This window comes from Leptosomus discolor, chromosome 1 (genome assembly GCF_034619465.1).
Source record: "Leptosomus discolor isolate bLepDis1 chromosome 1, bLepDis1.hap2, whole genome shotgun sequence".
NCBI lineage: Eukaryota > Metazoa > Chordata > Aves > Leptosomiformes > Leptosomidae > Leptosomus > Leptosomus discolor.
The window spans coordinates 171,252,635-171,272,382 of record NC_141391.1 but is presented as its reverse complement, the minus strand read 5'-3'; the positions used below and the strand labels follow the sequence as shown (position 1 = coordinate 171,272,382).

Here is a 19,748-nt window from a genome sequence, read left to right as displayed (position 1 = left end):
CACATTCACTAACAACAACATAGACTTCATAACGATAATGTTTAGAAATTTACTTTGTCATTAAAAATTAGTTTAGATACTAAACAGCTAACCATAATTTTGCTCGTTATCTTGCTTAGGATGACCCTTGCAACTCACCTTTAATTGCTCTTTTTCCAACTCTGAGGCTTTCAGCTGTATCTGGAGGTCAGTTACGTCTGTCACTAGCTTGTCATTTTTATCCTTCTCTACAATTTCATTATGTCCTGCAAAAATAATGATAATTTGTTATGAAATTTAAGGTAATGAAAATAAATGACATGAATAATCTTGTTACAGTAATTCTGCATCTCCTGAGAGCTGAAATAGTTGAAGTGTATAAACCCAACTGGGATTAACAACCATCAAAAATTCAAGTCATCTGGGCTTTTCTTCAGTTCTTGTACAGATTAGGTGGTGGTGCCTACTTCCTGTGACTGAACGCAGTCTATTAGCACACTCCTAAGGACAGTACAGTTTCTCTGAATTAGATGCAGGAAATTTAGCAATAACATAGTGTAAGGACCTTGTCAATTGTATTCATAATTTCAAGAGGGTTAATTTTTTTTACCAGTCATATGGCAATGTGCTGCTTCTAGAGTGCTGCTCTTCCCATGGGACTGATGCCTGCTAAATCTTAAATCATTCACAGAGCTGGTATCTGGAAACAGATGCTTGTTCTTTGGCAGCTTGGAACCCAAGGCAAAAGGGGTGGGCAAGAGGGTTTCCATGAATGACTGACATCTTACAAGCAGTCCTTCGAGGTTTATAAAGCAAATGGTGGCATGAACTATACGTCATCTTGGAAAGGGAAATTGTACAAAGATTACTGCCTCTTGTTCAAGATAATTAATTATGGAGATTTTTACTAACACTTGTCTATAAAAAGCTTGTGTAAGTAGTTGAAAATCCAAGACTTTAGTCTGCTCCAGTTTACATTACTCTAGTATTAATGTAATTCAAATAATTCTGTAGATTTATCATTTTGCACACAAATATTACGTAAAAACAGGTTTAGGCCCAAAACAGAAGCTCTTTATTTTAGGTATTGAAAACAATTACCGGCTGCAGGACCTTCGCTTGTATATGTGTGTATGTGGTGCTTATAATCCTCCACCTGGTGAGCCAGTTCTGCTTTTTCTTTCTCTAATCGATTATTAGTTAATCTGGAATATACAACAATTTTATAATAACTTTTAAAAATTATTAAAATACTTTAGATATAAAATATGTAACTAAAAATGGCAATGGCCATTTCATGTATATTGTCTGAGGTATTTATTTAGTTATTTAAAAGTACATTACCGTAAAAGCTGAAGCTCCCTGACAAGGCCTTGCTCTGTCCTTGCACCTTCAGGAAAGTGTTTGAGAAGCTCAATCTTAAAAAGAAAAATTAAGGAAGTTTTATTCTCAAACAGTAACCATGGACAAAGCAGTGCAGATGGAGTTCTCTTTGATACAGGATTTAAAAATGAAGGAAAATAATACTAAGGATGTAACCAAGTACTATCACAAGGTTATCACAGAGAAACAAAACCCAAGCGTTTGTATACTGACAGTTTTGACAAAGGTAATTATCTACAGCCTTTTAAAAGTTGGTATAGATCATTGCTGTGTATTTCATGAAGGGGGAAGAAAAAAGTATTCAAAAGTTAGATCTACAAAGAAAGTTAGACACACAGCTACGTTAGCATAATTTATAGACATGCTTAAGGAAGTGATATGCCCAAATCATTTAAGTGCTTTAAAAATACCACTGACGTACTTGCATACCTAGATGTCCATGTTCCTTTTTTAAACATAATATGAAAAGCCTGTGATTTTGCAGCGAACACCAAGTGACTACAGTGACTAGAATCAACCTGCAGTCGTAAGTTAGAATAGGTCCCTGCCCAGAGAGGGAGTCAGCCTCTAGACATGCCTTTCAGTAAAAGGTGCAGCAGCAAAAAATCACTGTTTTAAATATGAGACTATAGTTTTTTAATACAGTGACAATTTATGAACTCCCATATGGCTACTGTTAGTGATAGGCTTTTGTTCTATCACTACCTAAAATGGTAAGGATTTGGGGTTTTTGTCCACAATCAATCTCTCTTTCTGTGGAATGTAGTTAACCTTGACCACCATTCATCAGTATTGGAGACATGAAAGAAACTGGAAAGTGTGTTGCTCTAGAGCAGTATCACATTATGAAAGAATTTTCTCTGTGTTAATTTTGCTGCTGGTATACACTTCATGTTAATAGTTTTGACTTTAGAAAAGGGAAAACAAGCAGAAATTAACAAAATACTTGTTTTATAGGACTCAATTCCAAGTTGTTCATTGAACACATTTACTTGCTTACATATATGACTTCTTATATTGAAAGTCATGTATTCGATACCTTACACTGAGAACGGCCAGTAGGAGATGTCTGGGGAAGAAAACCACGCACATACTAATAGAAGAGGGGAGCTAATCTAGGTGGACAGTCCTAGGGCTGCATCTCTGGAGTACTTAAAGGCTAAAATTCGACACATCTTTTCAAAGGTACCTGAGTTTAAAATTCATAAACTCTTCCATGTGTGAAATAATATTTGTAAGACTTACTAGGGACTGCATGTAAGAGGCCATATTGGAAATGGGCACAAAGGATCCCCTTTAGGAGGGCAAAGTCAATCCCCCAAAAAAGACCTGGAAGGAAGAGGGAAGTCCTTGCAGCACTCGCTCTGCAGAACAAGCTAGAAAAATGTTAACACCATTTGAATCCTCTATACTACCGGCTTTCATGTGATCAATGAAACTATATATAAAAAAAAAAACCCTACAGAGAATATAGTAGAAGAAATTAATTTTCCCCTAAGGCTGCAACTCAAGAATATATATTGATAATACATGGTAAGCCTCATTAATTAGCTAAAATATGTAAATGTACAATTATGGCAACTAGGTCTGAAAAAACTTATAAAAGCATAGATTAGAGAAAAAAATGTACTCTCAATGTAGACATTAGAAAGAGATTAATTAATATTAAGCAACCTATTCTCAGAGTCACCTGGCTAAATTTTACTCACTTGTTCTTTTAGATCTTGCAAGTGTTTATCAGCATTGTGTTCACGTTCTGTTGCTTCCTGAAGCAGCCGTTTAAGGTCAATAATGCTTTGGGTTTTTTTAGCAATATCCATTTCCATTTCCTTCATCTTAGTTTCATGCATCCTGGTAGTATTTTTGTTCAGAAAAAGGTAAAGAGAAAAAGCTAATACTTTTGCAGAAATAGAGATTAAGGTATCTTTTAAGAGATCAAATGCCATAAAATACACCCTAAAATATGTTTAGGGCATTGGCCTTGAAATAATCCGGGTCTTATTTATAAGCGAGCTGAAAGAAACAATGAAGAATACATTTTTATTCTCAGAATAAAGGTTTTTACAAATGTTATACCTTCGTGGATCTATTTTTGTGTCTACACTTTATTAAAGGGGGAGTGGAATCTTTTTATGATTTTGCACATAAACCCCAAACCACCTCCCGCTGAAAACATGCATGTCTTTTACTGATGCAGTGTGCACATTGGTCGGGTCTTACTTCAGTGTCGTACCTTTGACAGTATTTTTCTTATGATTTATTAATTTATGGAAAATAAATTAATGTAATGAGAAAAGGGCTAATGCAGATACAGAAGATGACTCCAAGGGCAAAAATGTTCTACAAGAAATTACGTTTACCCTGGAGTAACAGCAGTCTGCGGAGGATTCCATTTTGCTTTGAGCCAAAGGCAGCTACAAAAAGGGTTTTGTAGGATCATTGAAATGTTGGTTGGAAGGTGACTCTGGAGATCATGTAGTCCAATCTCCCATCTGAAGTGGGTTTTCAGATAGCAATACAATTTCCAACATCTTCCTACCTGCAGAAGAGCCTTCTGAAGGATCACCTGGATGACAGCTTTGTTTGCCCTATCAAATACTTCCTATTACCTTGTACATGCTTTGGAAGATCTGCTGGTGAGGGGACTTGCATGTTAAAGTGCCCCAATGAGATCCTCTGTGTTAGTAATGTCTTAATGTTATTCACTTACTTTAAAATCATGTTAAAATAAATGCAAATAAAATTTTTTATTCACACCAGTTGAAATAGGCAAGTACAGTTAAGCACAACTATATATTTTATATTTATCTATCTATACACAACTACCTATTTGTATTGACTAAATAGAACTAAGTAGAAATGCTTTTGAAAGAGGTTAAGAACTATTAGAAAAACTATATTCAAACTCCTGAACTGAAACGTTAGCTGTTAAGGGCCTACCATCTGCAGGGCATGTTCCTGTCTTCCTCCTCCTGTGGCACACAGCCAGTTTTGTCTCCCTTCCTTACGCTAAATACGGCTGTCATCTGACCTTGCATAGAGAAATTTTACCTCACTACACAGTTAGGGGGAAGGTTAAAAAAAAAAAAAAAAAAAGGCATGTCTTTCTGACATTCCAGTGAAGTGAAATGGCTCCGCGCTATGTCAGAGAAACACTAGAACTCCCCCAAGGGGTCCTGTGGGAGTGCAAGACTGGGAAGTGGGTAAAATCTTGGACATCTGCAGATAAGACTGTTCAACAGTGATCTGATCTCAGATGAAATCAGACAAGTCTCTCTCCTGTCCAGCTGATTTTCTGTCCTAATAAAGTTGCTGTCAGAGGTTCTGTTATCGTAGATACCTTGCACCTCTGTTTACGACTACTAATGACTACTTTTGCAACACATCGTATTTCATCCTGAGGTCATGTATGTGCCCAGGACTATGTATTCCTTACCCAGAATTTGCTCTTTTCCTCATGCAGGACACAGGCTGTTTATTTCTCTTAATAGCACAAGCATTGTTTCATTTTTGTGTCCTTTTCTGAGATACGTCAATACAAGAGATGATATCCAATGCAAAACTCTTGCCTCAAGAGGGTAAAATTCTCCTTCCTCATCCACTTAAATGAATCACAGGCATGTTTCACGTGAATGTATCTTAGATCAAACTTGATATTCTATATCAATCTGTTCATTATTAAACCTGCTAGCGTGACCTATAACTAGCATCTTTGTATATAGCTCATTATTGAAAACAGGTGTAATAGTATTGCTTTTTGGACTGGCAATGGTTTTGGGGTGACTGTAAGCAAACCACAAAACACAGAACTAAACAGCTTGCTTCTAGCAAAGAAATGAATGCAATTAAAGCTGTTCAGGCTGCAGAGTTAAGATCTCCAGCCTGTATAAGTACGTTGCCATAGAAAAAGCATCTGAACTAATTGCAGAAGTATAGATAAATTGAAAATGTATGTCTAAGTTGGAAAGCAGAAATCAGTGTCACAAAACTGTTTTCTTCGGTTTGTTCTATGTTGAGTGATGCAAGTGATACCTGAATTTTAAAACAACTGACAGGTAACTTTCAGGTAACTTACTGGCAAAGAGTTGTAGACATTTACTATTATTACCAAACCAAAAATGATTTTTGATGCTGATTTCAAAGTCTCAGTTTTATCTTAAAATCTAGAAATGGTGATTCCCACACTTCATTTTATATATTGGAAAAGATAATCCAGTGCTAGTCTTTGAGTATTTCTCCCTTCTTCTACAAGTAACCGAATCTACTGGCTGACTGTAATTGGCTTTCAGGGCCTTTAGAACACACATGAAGGATCCTTAGCTATGCCTACATGTCCCAGGGAGTATAGAAAACCCACTGGGTTTTCTAACACAACCACTGCACGTTCACATGGTTAAATGTAGATTCATATGCAGCCAAGCTAGAAAATGCAGGTTGCTGGCTTCCAGTTTCTGTTTCAGATTGTCATCCATGTGGTAATGTACTGAAATACTTTCTACGCTCAGCAAAAATGCTGACATTGTTCCACAAAGCCCAAATACAACACACTTAAGCAGCAAGAAACACAAAATGCTTCCTTTACCAGAACTATCCAGAAGTCTACAGCTGATCGGAAGAAAGGAGGTAACTGGCTACTGTACAGATCAGCTAATGAGGCCAGTACTTAAGGACACTAGAGCTCTGCTAAATTCGTATCAGAGACCTGTATACTGGTTCTATATACTAATACAGAATCAGAAAATAAAATACAGATATAGAAAACTATCCTCAAAGGAGGAATGAAAAATTATGAAAATGAAAGTCTAATTTGTTTGCTAATATTTGAAGAGGAATTAACGCTTGTGTTTATCTTCTTTACTTCATTCTCAATTCCCACCTTGTTACAACAGTGGACTTCCAGCTTTTGCTGTCAGCTCCGTCAAATTTGCTCTCAGCCAAATTGAGCCTCTTAATGGTTTCCTCCAGCTGTACAGTTAACTTCTCATTTAATATCTCCAAGTTATTCTTCGCTATTCGTAGCTTCTCTCCACTGTCAGCTTCCTATTGTTCAATAAAAACAAATGTTTATGGAATACTTAACCTCACATGAAGCACGGGGACTATCTAAAATGTTGGTGAGATAGGGTCAGTGCTGATTTAGAGGAAAACAGTGCATCCAAGATCAGTAGCACTACAACTTCCAAATTCTGTCTTGGGCTGCTCCTTGGATGTCTCCTCTCCACATACAATTAAAAATTCTGTCATAGCAATATCAGTGCTATTTAAACCATTCAAAACCATTTAAAAAAAAACCCACAAATACTTACCACAACCAATAACTAATCGAAATATAGGGATGCATTACAATGATCATACCTTTTTCAGTTCTTTACGCAGCCTCTCATTTTCAGTAATGACTTTTTCCATTCCTTTGGTTTTAGATTCATCACGCGTACTCAGCTGGCCCCCCAGATGAAGTTTCATTTTTTCCATTTCAGACTAAATATCGAACAGTTTGTTAAAACACATATACATTGCTCAGTAGAAAATGTCAGATTTCCATTTTTAAAGCACAGCATAGTTACAGCTACCTAGCACAGTGAACATAACATTTCATCACATACTTAAATAGATCCTTAAGGAACAGAGTACCTTCACATAAATCGTGCAGTATGTTATGCTAAAATGAAGTTTTGCTTTTCTGCTCTACATGGTTCATATTTGGTATTCTTAAAACACTTTTATGCCAATCAATGTCAACAACAGGCTTGCTGCTCCATTCTCCTACTAACTCGCATGTAACGGCTATCTAAATATATTTACTGGAGACAAATCAGTACCTTTAGTCTCTCATTTTCCTGTTCAAGACCAAGTAATTTCTCATTAGAAACCACAGCTGGAGCTTTTTTCAGCTCTTCATTTTCTCTTTGGACTCTCTCTACAACCTTTTTCATCAAACCTATTGTTTTTTCCAGTTCTGGGACTGTCTTTCCACTTCTGCCAGCCTATAGAGAGGGAAGAAAAAAAGTAAAAGGAAGTAAACAGTTCATCTTAACATTCTGAGATACTCCAAATCTTACTTTATCACTTATTATATTTTAGTGTGACTCAAACCCCAAAAGTTTCTTGCATACTTAGCTTTCCAAAATGTCTAGTGATATATTCACCTGCAAAGTCAACATATGGGCTCCTTCATTTTCTGTGTTAATCAAGAAAGCTGCAGTTAGTCTCCAAACCTGCTGTACTTTATGAACCAAACTGAAACATTAGGAAAATAAATCAAAGTACTATTTTATTTTCTTAGCTTCTCTTGTAGAGCAATTCCCTGATCCAACAGACCATGCAATTGCTTCAATGCTAGTACTGAGGGGAAAAACCCCAGAAGAATGGCTGAGAGCTTGAGAGGAAAAAAGGCCCTTTTTTCGCAACCATACTTCTGCTGAATTAAAGTGACAGAAGTACTACATCTTAAAGCATGAGTAAATCTTCTCCCTTTCCCAAGGCATATATTGTCCTTGCAATAAATAAATAAATATGGGAAAAAAAAGCTTGTAAATTCTCTATCTTTCTTCTTTCACTATGTTCATTTATGAGGTAGAAAAGCTGTTAAAGGGTCTTCAAATACATTTATTTTCTCATCATCTTTGTAGCAACTGTTTTCTTCAGCAATAATAATTTAGAGATGCTGCTATTTCTAGTTCTAGGCCCATGAAGTACCACCTTTTCTTTCTGCAGAGGTAAGGAGCACAGTGTAATGGAAAACAGGGAAGATTTTACTCCCTGGACCCCTACGTAAACTATATAGCAACCAAGTTTTGGAAGTAAAAATTACTTATTCTTTCTTCTCTAAAATAACTGGAGGGATCAGGAGGTTTGTGTTGGTAAACAGCAGAGTTAAAGAAAAACCTCTGTCAGATCTTGGTGCCTGAAAAAGGAGTAAGATTCAGAATTTGATGCCTCCTCACAACCTTTGCATGAGACAGTTTTTGAAACTGAATTTCCTTATCCAAAAAGTATCACTGCATAAGAAACAGGCAGATACACAAGCAGTCCATGCAAGACAGACATGGACCTGTTGGAGTGAGTCCAGAGGAGGGCCACAAAAATGACCACAGGGATGGAGCACCTCTCCTCTGAGGAAAGACTGAGAGATTTGGGGTTGTTCAGCCTGGAGAAGAGAAGGCTCTGGGGAGACCTTGTAGTACCTTCCAGTACTTAAAGGGGGCATACAGGAAAGGTGGGGCTAATCTTTTTAGCAGGGCCTATTGCGACAGGACAAGGAGTAATGGTTTTAAACTAAAAGAAGGCAGATTTGGACCAGAGATAAAGAAGAAATTTTTTACAATGAGGGTGGTGAAACACTGGAACAGGTTGCTCAGAGAGGTGGTAGAAGCCCCAATCCTGGAAACATTCAAGGTCAGGTTGGACGGGGCTCTGAGCAACCTGATCTAGTGGAAGGTGTCTGGAGTAGGGGACTGCAGCATCTCTCCTATGAGGAAAGGGTGAGAGACCTGGGGCTCTTTAGCCTGGGGAAGAGAAGACTGAGAGGGGACTTTATCAACGCTTATAAATACATAAAGGGCAGGTGTCAAGAGGATGGGGCCAGGCTCTTCGCAGTGGTGCCCAGTGACAGGACAAGGGGCAATGGGCACAAACTGGAGCACAGGAAGTTCCACCTCAACATGAGGAAAAACTGCTTTGAGGGTGACAGGGCACTGGAACAGGCTGCCCAAAGAGGCTGTGGAGTCTCCTTCCCTGGAGATATTCAAAACCTGCGTGGATGAAGTCCTGTGCGACCTGCTGTAGGTGAACCTGCTTTAGCAGGGGGGTTGGACTAGATGACCTCCAGAGGTCCCTTCCAACCCCTACCGTTCTGTCATTCTGTGTCCCTGCTCACCGCAGGGAGTTTGGACTAGGTGAGCTTCCAAGCCAAACTGTTTTATGATAAGTAGAACTCCTTGTATACTGAAAGAGCTACAAAGGCATTTAAGAGCTTTTATTAAGCCAGCTTCCTTTAAAAGGTCACACAAATATTTTGACAAGTTAGTGGCAAGGCAGGTACCTGGCAGTACTGAAGTCTTTTTCTTGTAACTTCTGAAAAATTGCTCTACTTAAGTAGCTGACAGTAGCTAGGGTAAAGTTTAACTGTCATCTTGCATAGTGCAACAACCAAAAAACTTCACTACAATAACTTATACTTTCTAATATCTGCATGAAATCAAAACTCTATCTTTTAAATCATAAAGCTGTAACAATTATGTATTTACATAAATAAGTTTCATTATTAGGGCTGTAACTCCTATTTTTTGTACAAATACAATTTTGAAGATAACTTGAATCCAAATGCCAAAACAGGGCCATGATAGTGCAAATATTTAATAGCATAGCTCTAGTCCTTCCAATGGTCCTATTAACTGAATTTAATTAATTTATTATAGCACTTTGGCAATAAATTAAATAATTTAACTTTAATAAAACATTGGGGGTTTTGTTTTTTGGTTGCATTTAGTTATGATGAAAAATGCTATGATACTTACCCCTCTAATGCTGCCCAGCTTTCGTTCAACATCTGCTTTCTCTTTTTTGAGAAGTTCACACATTTCTTTTAAGTCACCTACTTGGTCCTAAAAAAAAAAAAAATAAAAAAAATAAGCAATTTATTCATGTTTAAATTGAGGTGAACAGTAAGAAAATTACAGTTGGTTTACTTTGAAAAATGTAAAGAAAAAGCAATTTCCCATTGCAATGACATTTTTCATTATTTCTACCAGCCATTCAACCTTCTCATCTTCCATAAAACTGTGAAAAACTTACAGCATGTACAGAAAAGATACCCATTTCTTTTTAAGCAATCGCCTAACCTGTGTCGGGTAAAGGGGACTAAAAGTAAAAACATGTTACCTTTAGTCTTGGCAAATCTTTATTAGCCTGCTCTAGCTGGAATCTTAGCTCAATATTTTCAGATGACAATCTTAAGTTTTCCTTTAAAACCTCTTGTTCTCTTCGATACTGATCATCTGATCCTATTCCTGATGTCTTGAGAAAATGGAGAGAAAAAAACTATTATTAAGTGGTAATGCACTAATCATTGTATCAGCTGCAGCTGATGAAGAGCAACAGAGAATTAGTATTTTTCACAGAAATAAAACAGATGACAGTTGTATCACTAGTTTTCATCTGAGCTGCTCTGACTTTAACTCCTTCTCTTACCTTACATTTTCTAATTTGCTTAACCTTTAAGGGAAGTTTACAAATCAGTATAAACCAGTAAAAATGTTGTGAAACCAAAATTAACCCTCAAACTGTTGGGTAGAAATAAATCCCAAAGTCTAAAAGAAAAAAAGCTACTGAGTGTAGTAAGCTGTGACACTGTACCTGGGAACACCATCTAATTTTAAGGACATATTCTGATATGTATATTAAATAGTACATATGGCATAAAGAATTTCACTTAAGTCAAACAGATGACAGAGCAAGTCAGGAAGAGTAGTATATAACTCTAGTTCTTAGTCTGTTACTTCCTACAGTCTTAAGTCTTTAACCATAAAGGCTAGTAATTTCTATCATGTAAAGAGTGCTTTGCATGTCTAACATTGCCAATTCAAATCATAAGAATACAGTAAATTATTATGCCTGACTAGTAAAGAGAAAAACCTTTAGATGAAATAATAATCAGCAATTTTTACTTATGTAATTGTGGAATTAGCTGTATGATCCATTAATTCATCACTAATATATTTGCTTCAATAAAGTATATATTTTTCTTAGTGTAAGTAATAACATCCTAAGTCTCTTACAGAATGAAGGTCATAACTAACTCCATGTATCCCTGGGATTATTTGTAAACTTTCTGGATCAAAATTTTAGAACTCACAGTAGCTTACTTGTGAGCTGACATGCATGCCTATCATGAAAGTGTAAGGTTTGCTTTATGGACCTCTTGGTGACTACTTCAATATCCCTGCAGACCATGCATACGAAACCACTGCATTATCAAGATCAAGCTATTCTATTTCTACATCATTTATACAGAAGAAATGCTAGAGGATAGCTACAGCATCAAACCTCAGGCATTTCACAAAATTCTGGGGTTGTTTCAACCCCCTCTGTACCACTTTGATAAGTTTCATGTTTATCCTCTGCAGTGTGTTGATTCACTTCATTATTCACATTTATTTTTTCGGCTTCATAGTCATTAGCTTGATTAGAAGGTTCCCCTGAATCAGACTGATTGCAGCCCATTCTGTCAGTATCAGGCTCTTCTACACTTTCTTCTTCATCAACATTTGATTGCTTTAGTATTTCTTGCTTCCTCTCCTCTTCTTCAAGTTCCTCATTAAGTTTTCCATTTTCAGGTTGGGTTACATTTTCTTCTTTTTCACTGCAGTTCTCTTCATCAGCTTCTTCTATATTTTTGTTTTTCAATCCTTCCCTAGAAATATCTGTGTCTTTGCATTTCTCACTATCTTCAGCCTGCTGTTCAGGAGACACCTCTGTGCTTGCATCTGCAGCAGCCTCATGGCCTTCATTATGCATGTTACATGTTTGCATATCTGCTTCCTCATCTATTTCATTGCCATTAGTAATCCTATGATTAGTCTGATGTTTGATTTCATCCCTATTTGAAACAGATTTCTTTCGAAGGGAATTGAAATACTTTTGTTTACTCATACTGATAGGAACAGACTTCGTCAGTTCACTTTGGTCACATGTACTCTGATTCAAGTTGAAGACAGAAATGAAGCATGAAAGAAAAGCAGAAGACAGTAAAACAAACCAGGAAATAAACCTACAATGTACTGTTAAATCTACTTATTGAAAGATTAAGATAACCTAATAATGCAATATTTGCAATATAATGAACCTTGTAAAAATCAAAACACAACAAAAACCCCCTAAGGTAACTAAAATGCAGCTCAGTATTTCCCCAAACTCTGTGTAATCCAAATTTTCAATCAATATGGAATATAAAAGTAGTCTCTCACTTGCAGACTCACAGATTTAAAAATACATATCCCTTATTTCTCCACATATTCTAGGATGCTGAATGTTCAGATTCTACCTGTAGAACATAAAAACTGTAAGTTTCAGGATTATAGGGTTTTTTGTGTTTTGTTTTGTTGTGTTTTTTAAAAACATTAAAAGCTGAGTATTTCATATCCTGTTTTAGAATACTATAATTTGAAATAAAACCAGCTAAATCACACAGGATACCAAACAGACAACAAGTATTTTTAAGTAACTGTGATTCCTCTAGGTAATATGGTTGCATTACTAACTTACTGAGGGTCTAGAACACGTCTCTCTCGAATATTGTCTCTGCAATGCATGAAGCTTTTCCTGGAGGTACTGATTTTTGAAATGTAATTCTTCTACCACAGAATCTCGTGGGATTGCTTGCTGTGTTCTGCACCAAAAAATGAATCAAGCCAAAACAAACAAATGGCTATTAATGAGGAAAAACATCCCTTAAGGTAAAAACCCCATGAACTTCTGGATTACTTGACTGGATTTTCTAGTATTACTGGACTAGTTAGTATAAATCAATGTTAGCCATATCCACTATTTCAACTAATCCCCGTGAATCGAAAGTACATAATCTGGCGAAAGGAATCTGCTCTTCTGAGATGTGTACAGCTTCTAATACTCAGGTACATTGTCCACTGTGATAGTGGATACACTGATTAAGAATACACTCCCTAACTGCAACTTAGCAGTTCCAGTAACTTTCACCAATTGTAATTATAATTTTACACAATAGGAGCTAGATGGTTTTTGTATTATTTAGCTTTTTAGAATAATAAGCCAATGCTGCATATTCTCTGAACACGCACAATTGCTCCCAAGTAGCTTTAAGTCTGCTCATCATAGACTTAAAGAAGGATTTTTTATATTCCTGTCTGTTTTCTTCTTTATTGAATCAGTCGGTCTATCAGAGACTATCTCTTTCCACAGATTTTTGTCTCATTTTGATTTTTTAGTTTTTATCAATTCTTTTAAAATGCCTCTCACCTCATGTGAGCAACTTCATTTTCTAATTCTAGATTCCGTTTTTTTAGTTCTTCCAGTTCTTTTTCAAACTCTGAGGCTCTTACTCCAACAACACGGTCAACAGTGACACCAGTAGTTTTCAGTTTCTTCTGTAGAGCAATTTTCTCTTTTTCAGTCCTGCAACATCCAATAGATTTACATTTAAAACTTTATTTGCTCACTTGCTTTTTTTAGGAGAAAATATTTCTGTCTTAAAGAATCCACACTTGCAATTTATTTGCTCACTGAACCACACCCCCTTTTCTTTTTAATACAGTTACCTTATAGACAGTACCAAAAGAAAAAAAAAAACAAAGAAAAAACTCAACCAAACTAAAAAAGACCCCAAACCCAAAAACCAAACATGGAAAAAACAATGAACATGAAGTCAGTATCATGCATATTGTAAACCACTTGCTGGTCTTGCCTCTGTATTACATGAAATTCGTGCAAGACTTGCTAAGAATAAATTTTGAAGCAGTTTTAAACCCCAGTCTGACAACAGCTACAATCACCATCACAGTTTCCTTTCTCTTCTGCATCTTTTGTCAGTAAACCCTTGACATTACTGCACTGAAGTAAACATAACAGTTGCAGAGGGTTTGCACATGCTTTTTTTTTAAAAGGCTTCCATGTCATAATCCTGGAACTGCCAGTACTGCAGTGGCACTACATATAACAAACAGCAGCACTGTACCCAATCCTAGCAATCCCATTAAATAACACAGCAATGAGAAACAGACTGTCTTCATAAAGCTGTTATTTGTTTCATGAGAAAACCAGAATGCTATATACAAGACGCATAACAAAGGACTTAAATTAGTTGTATTCAGAGACAGTTTGTTCTAATGAAGGTTCTTGGCTTCTACAAGGGCAAGGATACTACAGGAGTAGCCTGCTGCTTGAAAATTAACTAATCCTTTTAATCTCAATAGCAATGTCAAATTCTAGACATCAATCTTACAAACATAACAAACTGTTATAATTGTTATGTGGCAAACATATTTGGATTTCCCTTATGTCATCATTTCGTAGTTGAATCTATTAAAACCAACTCACTTGGTATAAATTTCCTTCAATGTATTCAACTGTTTGCCTAAAGCATCTGCTTCTTTCTCTCTTTCCCTCAGTTTGTTCCGCAGTCCCTCCATTCTGATTTGCCATCTTTTACCTTCTTCCCATCTAATTATTTCCTCCTTGGAGGTCTGCAAAAAAGAAATAAATCATGTGTTTCTTTTTGAATTTTTTTCTTAAAAGCAAAGTAAGCAAACACATTAGAAAACCAAGAATTATATATTCTTCGTTTATCAATTTAATGAAGCCATAGCAGGCATGTATTATTTACCCTATTTACCATAAGGTAAATAGCAGGTCCAGCTGAATACCTTAATTATGCTGTAGTGACTGGTATATAAAACTGATGCATTTAATGCTATTACTAAATTCTTCCTTTGCTTTTAATACTCATTTTACAAAAAAGGAGTGACACTTTTTATTAAAGTAGAGGTGCTACTGCAATGTATCCTTTTACTTTGAATTACACATTAGTAAAGAAGACAGATTAAAGAAAAGGTTTTTTTCTATCCTATTTTACAGAAGATCTGTCTTCTGCAGCTCACCAGGAGTTTATATGCCCCTGCTGCACAGTTGTGCAATTTAGTTTATTTTTTCCTATAAGAAATGGAATCTCTACTTAAAGTTACAATTCAGTAATGATAAAGCATACATCAGTTAAAACCTGTACTTACGTGATCACAAATAGCTACTGAAAAATCACAGTCAATACTCCTGTAAGCAATTTTGGGGTTTTTTAATTGGACTTTTCCCTTGTCCAGTTAGCCCCTGTACTTTCTTTTCTGTCTTTGTTCTAAATAGTTACTGCTACTGAGGGACAGACAGAAAGGAAAATCTTGGAAAAAGGAAAAAACATGACAAGACTGAGAAAAATATCTCTAGACACTAAGCAACAAGTTTAAAAAGTCTCAAATTAATTGGAAGCATAAGTGCCTTCCTAGAATATTTACTATCATAAATAGTCTGAATGTCTTCATACAAGCATTCTATAATAGTCCAGTATACTTTATGGTTACTGTGACAAGCCACTAAGTAGTTACAGAAGTAGTAAAATAACAAACAAACCAAGCAAAACAACTGGCAAAATGTACACATCTCCAACAGCTCAGAACCTCTTGTCTGTGGAGATCACTGTTGTGAAGAATAATCACTTACACAGATGCCATCCCTTTTAGGAGTCACACTTTTGCTCTGAAGTACTTCAGGTTTTTATCATTGCATTGATTTTACAAATGCACACTTGACAGCACTTATGTAATCAATTTCCCTCCTACCTAAAATCTTAGTTTTCTAAGATTTGTAAAGGATCTTTAATTCTACAGAAAGGGCAGGAAAACATTACCAGTACGAAGCAACAGGAGCTGTAACAAAGAGCGTGGGAAACATGAAGTTACAGTCATGAAACAGCTTTTATTCTGATCAACTTTGTTTGGCGGGTTGGGTTTTTTTTAGAGGCAACAGGGACAGTTGAACTGCCTAGACCTAGGCTGATGATGTCTTTGAAAGATATGACCTAAATATCACATACCTTGTCTTCTCTTACACCTTTTTTTTCTGTTTCTTCACACTTCTTCTCAAGTTCACTTTCCAACTTTTTATTTTTTTTCTGAAGTGCATCTATCAGATTTTGTTCATCAGCTTTGCTCTGAAAAATTACAAACTTTTACAAACTTAAAGTTTAATGACCACTACACCTAAGTTTTTTTCTCCACTCAAAAAATGACTTTAATTCCAATTGGTAGAATTAGCTTACAACCTAAATAATAGTTTTAAAATTATCTTTAAATTATTAAAGTATTGGAATGTTACTTTGCATTCTAAACTGAATAATCAGCAGCAAGTATCTGAATTTAAAAACAAAAATAGACAATTCTACTGTAAATCCCTTACTTTTCTTCTGAAAGTGGAAATAAGGACAGCCAAGAAGCTTTGCAAGTGGTAATTCAACTCCTCAGACTCTTTCAGACATATTTCAAGGAGCAAGTATTTTTCAGCCTCTTCCTTTATTTGAGGCATTCTTCCAACAGCAAAAGCTAATACCTCACATGTAACCCAGCTGATAAGCAAAAATTAATTTTTAAATCAAATACAAGTCTCAATGCCTGCCAAAATCTTTCCCCCCAAATCAGAACAACTATGCAGAAACTTGACCAAGATCAAACGTATTTTTAAAAATCCCTTCTACCTGAACGCTGCTGCTTAGCCTCCTAATCCGTTTCTTCAGTTCTTCATTTTCTTTTTCCATTTCATTTTTTTCTCTCAGCATTTTAGCAAATGCTTTTTGTTTCCTCTGAAGTTCTTGGTTCAACTCATCCCTTTCATCAGACAAAGAACTTTCCCTGGTTTTACTTATTTTAAGGTTATCTGTAAGATTTGTAATCTGATTATTTAATTCCTCTATCTGTGTCTAGAAGAAAACAAACAAACAAACAGCAAATCCTCACAATCAGGATTATTAACAATACAACAATGCAATTCATGATATTACCTAGTACTCACCATAAGCCCCTTTGTTTGTCTGTCAACAATCTCCTGGATATTCATATATGCCTCTTTCTGTGATGCAGCAGAAATAATCTGCTGTTCAGCATTAGCAGTCATTTCGGCTCGGAGTTCCAGAAGTGCTTTACTCAAAGCCTGTAAATAATAAATTCAAGTTCTTTTAAGTGAAAAAACTGCTAACATGAACACCTTACAAAACAAGAAAGGGGAATTACATTTCACTATGTTATATTATGCAATTATATCCTACCTCCTGCTGTACTATACATAGAATACTTAAGCATTAAGCAACATTAAACGTTTATGTGACACAGGGATTAATTTTTGCTGACTAACTTTCTGTTGCTTCTCTTTTACAGCTAACTCGCTCTTCAGCTGTTCCACCAGGTTTTTCAGTGTTGCTGTGGGTGCTCTATTATTGGCTTCTTTTTGGACCTCTAGTTCAGCTTTTACATTTGCTAATTCCTTCTCCGTCTGAGATAAAACTTTCCTTAATTCATTTGCTTCATCTTTCAGTTGTTCCACATCAACTGTGTGCTTTTCCTGAAGCCTAATAAAAAAAAGCATTAATAGGGTACACTGCAATAATTGTTAGCAAACTCCAAATAAGTAACAAAGGGCACAATGTTATATTTTTTATTATTGTTAAAGCAAATGATACATAGATTTGGAAACAGCAAAAAAAGACTGACTCAACAAAGAAGGCCTCCATTTAATAAGAAAATTACTCAACAAGATCAGCAAAGTGAGATTAGAGCATTATTCATTCTAACTCCTGGCCCTTAGAGGTAAAGAAAGCATCATACTTTTCTCCTTTTTAACATGGGTTAAATTTTCATGAGTATAAACTCCTTAGGCAGCAAGCCCAATTGGATATATCAGAGGAAAATAAACCCGAAAAGTATCACAGTAGCTTAAAGACAACGCTTATACCAAGACTCCTTGAGTATTTTTCACTGAATGGCACAAAGCCAACAACTGAAAGGCATTTTTCCAAGCCATAGTTCTTCAGTATTAGCCCTGATGAAGGGCTACAGATTAAAAATAATTTACCATTACCAACCATAGTAATTCTTTTGAGTTACTTTTTTCAGCCAAATCTTAAATTCAGCAAAAACATGCTCAGTTTGATAGACCAGCCCTGTAGCAGCAATACATAATTGACTTGCTCTAACCCAACTGTGACTTAGGTTAACAGTCTAAAAACTTACTGGGCTCTGATAGTCTCGAACTCTTTGATTTTCATTAAAGTAATTTGTTTTTGTTTCTCCAAGTCAAATGATGTTTTCTTTAATTTTCCAACAAGTGAAGCAAGAGAATTATCCTGTTCTGCTACAGTTTGCTCCATTTCTGCTAAGCGGAGAAAATGTTTGCTGTTGGAAAGTGATAAAGAAGTCTTTTTCACTAACTCCTGTAAAACAGAACAAATACATGTGATAAACATTTTAAGCTTTAAATCAAAGGTAAGCATTACTGATGCATTTTAAACTCAATCCTGAATATAACCAAGCATTAATACCTAACATTTTTTTACTGAGATGTGATTCTTAGTCCACAGAGAAAGCAGTCACTCTGGTTTGAAAAGAGCTTTGTGCATCTAAAATCCACAGAATAATGAGTTAAATACAGGTTTCACCTTATCACAAAGTATCAAGAGAAAATTTGTATAGATAATGGGTGAGTTTAACATAACCATAGCTGAATGAAAAGAACAGGAAACAAAACACACCCCTCTTTCCCAGATGTCTCCATAAACTAGTGTTGTCCGAAAAAGCAGATTCTTACCCGGTGTGCCATAAATCAATTCAACACACAGAGATATTGCTTATTTATTCAAGCTTGGGCAAGCCTGGGTGCTCGGTGGCATTCCACAAATCAAGCACAAGCGCAACATAGGGTGTCTTGTCTGCAGTATTTATACAGAACTTGGTTACAGCGTACACTCCACTAATTTTACTCCACATACACTTTACTAATTAGCATAAGTAAGTCACTCTGTTCTGCTACTTCTCTTCTGCCAATTCAGGGATTTCTGCTTCCAATGATCTGGTCAAAACAAGTCCATAAAAATGTCTTCAAAATTTTGAACTCCCAGTTTAGACACTGAGTTCCCTTCTTACCTTATCTGCGTCCTTGTGATAGTCATTTGCACATTTAGACTTGTCATACAGCCTTCTGCTAACGCTCATTACCAAGGCCATCCGGCCTTCTGTTGTGCTACACCAGGATGATATGAAAAATGCTCATATATACTGATGTGGTAACTTTTGGGTTTTTACACTTGACTTCTAATCCATCTCTTGCGAATTATCTCAAGAAAATACAATAACTCTGTATCAAGCACCCATTAATTTTTCCTACCATCATTTATTAATTACTTTTGACTGCAAAACTGTTCTTTTGAGCAACAGTTTTAAACACTTGGGAAGAACTTCACTAATCCCACAAATACACATAACTCACCAAAGCAGTCTGTTTGAATTTATTAAGGGAATTGTCAGTATGAAAATTTAACTTCTGGTGTAGAACTCTAAGGTCTTCCTCATGCTTCTTTGCTATTTCCTCTTGTTCCTGTTAGTTCAAAATAAAAATGTAACTCTACCAATGCACACTATTCCAGAAAGTCACGAAACTGCAGTCCCTTCATGTTGATTGCTCACTCTCTGACAGTATTGCTCCCGAAATTTTCCTCTAATTCTGGCAGTTTTCAGAATTCTTTTCTTCTTGTATAATCAATGATTTTTTTTCCCCTCCTGTTTTAACACTATTGGAAAGAAAATCTACTATTGCAGTTTTAAGCT

At 36.0% G+C, this 19,748-nt stretch overlaps 1 protein-coding gene across 1 annotated transcript in view; it reads right to left on the bottom strand.

The window, feature by feature from the left end:
- Positions 1-19,748, bottom strand: part of CEP290 (centrosomal protein 290) — a 55,251-nt gene that overhangs the window by 967 nt on the left and 34,536 nt on the right. The window contains exons 35-53 of the mRNA XM_086480133.1: positions 19,417-19,518; positions 18,159-18,355; positions 17,284-17,497; positions 16,945-17,082; positions 16,631-16,852; positions 15,974-16,090; positions 14,431-14,576; positions 13,354-13,509; positions 12,625-12,748; positions 11,407-12,057; positions 10,243-10,377; positions 9,879-9,965; positions 7,182-7,346; positions 6,718-6,840; positions 6,239-6,402; positions 3,072-3,213; positions 1,324-1,397; positions 1,081-1,184; positions 139-245 (exon numbers count right to left, since the gene is read on the bottom strand). Of these exons, the coding sequence (XP_086336259.1) occupies positions 139-245; positions 1,081-1,184; positions 1,324-1,397; positions 3,072-3,213; positions 6,239-6,402; positions 6,718-6,840; positions 7,182-7,346; positions 9,879-9,965; positions 10,243-10,377; positions 11,407-12,057; positions 12,625-12,748; positions 13,354-13,509; positions 14,431-14,576; positions 15,974-16,090; positions 16,631-16,852; positions 16,945-17,082; positions 17,284-17,497; positions 18,159-18,355; positions 19,417-19,518 (3,168 nt within the window). The remainder of the gene's footprint in view (positions 1-138; positions 246-1,080; positions 1,185-1,323; positions 1,398-3,071; positions 3,214-6,238; positions 6,403-6,717; positions 6,841-7,181; positions 7,347-9,878; positions 9,966-10,242; positions 10,378-11,406; positions 12,058-12,624; positions 12,749-13,353; positions 13,510-14,430; positions 14,577-15,973; positions 16,091-16,630; positions 16,853-16,944; positions 17,083-17,283; positions 17,498-18,158; positions 18,356-19,416; positions 19,519-19,748) is intronic.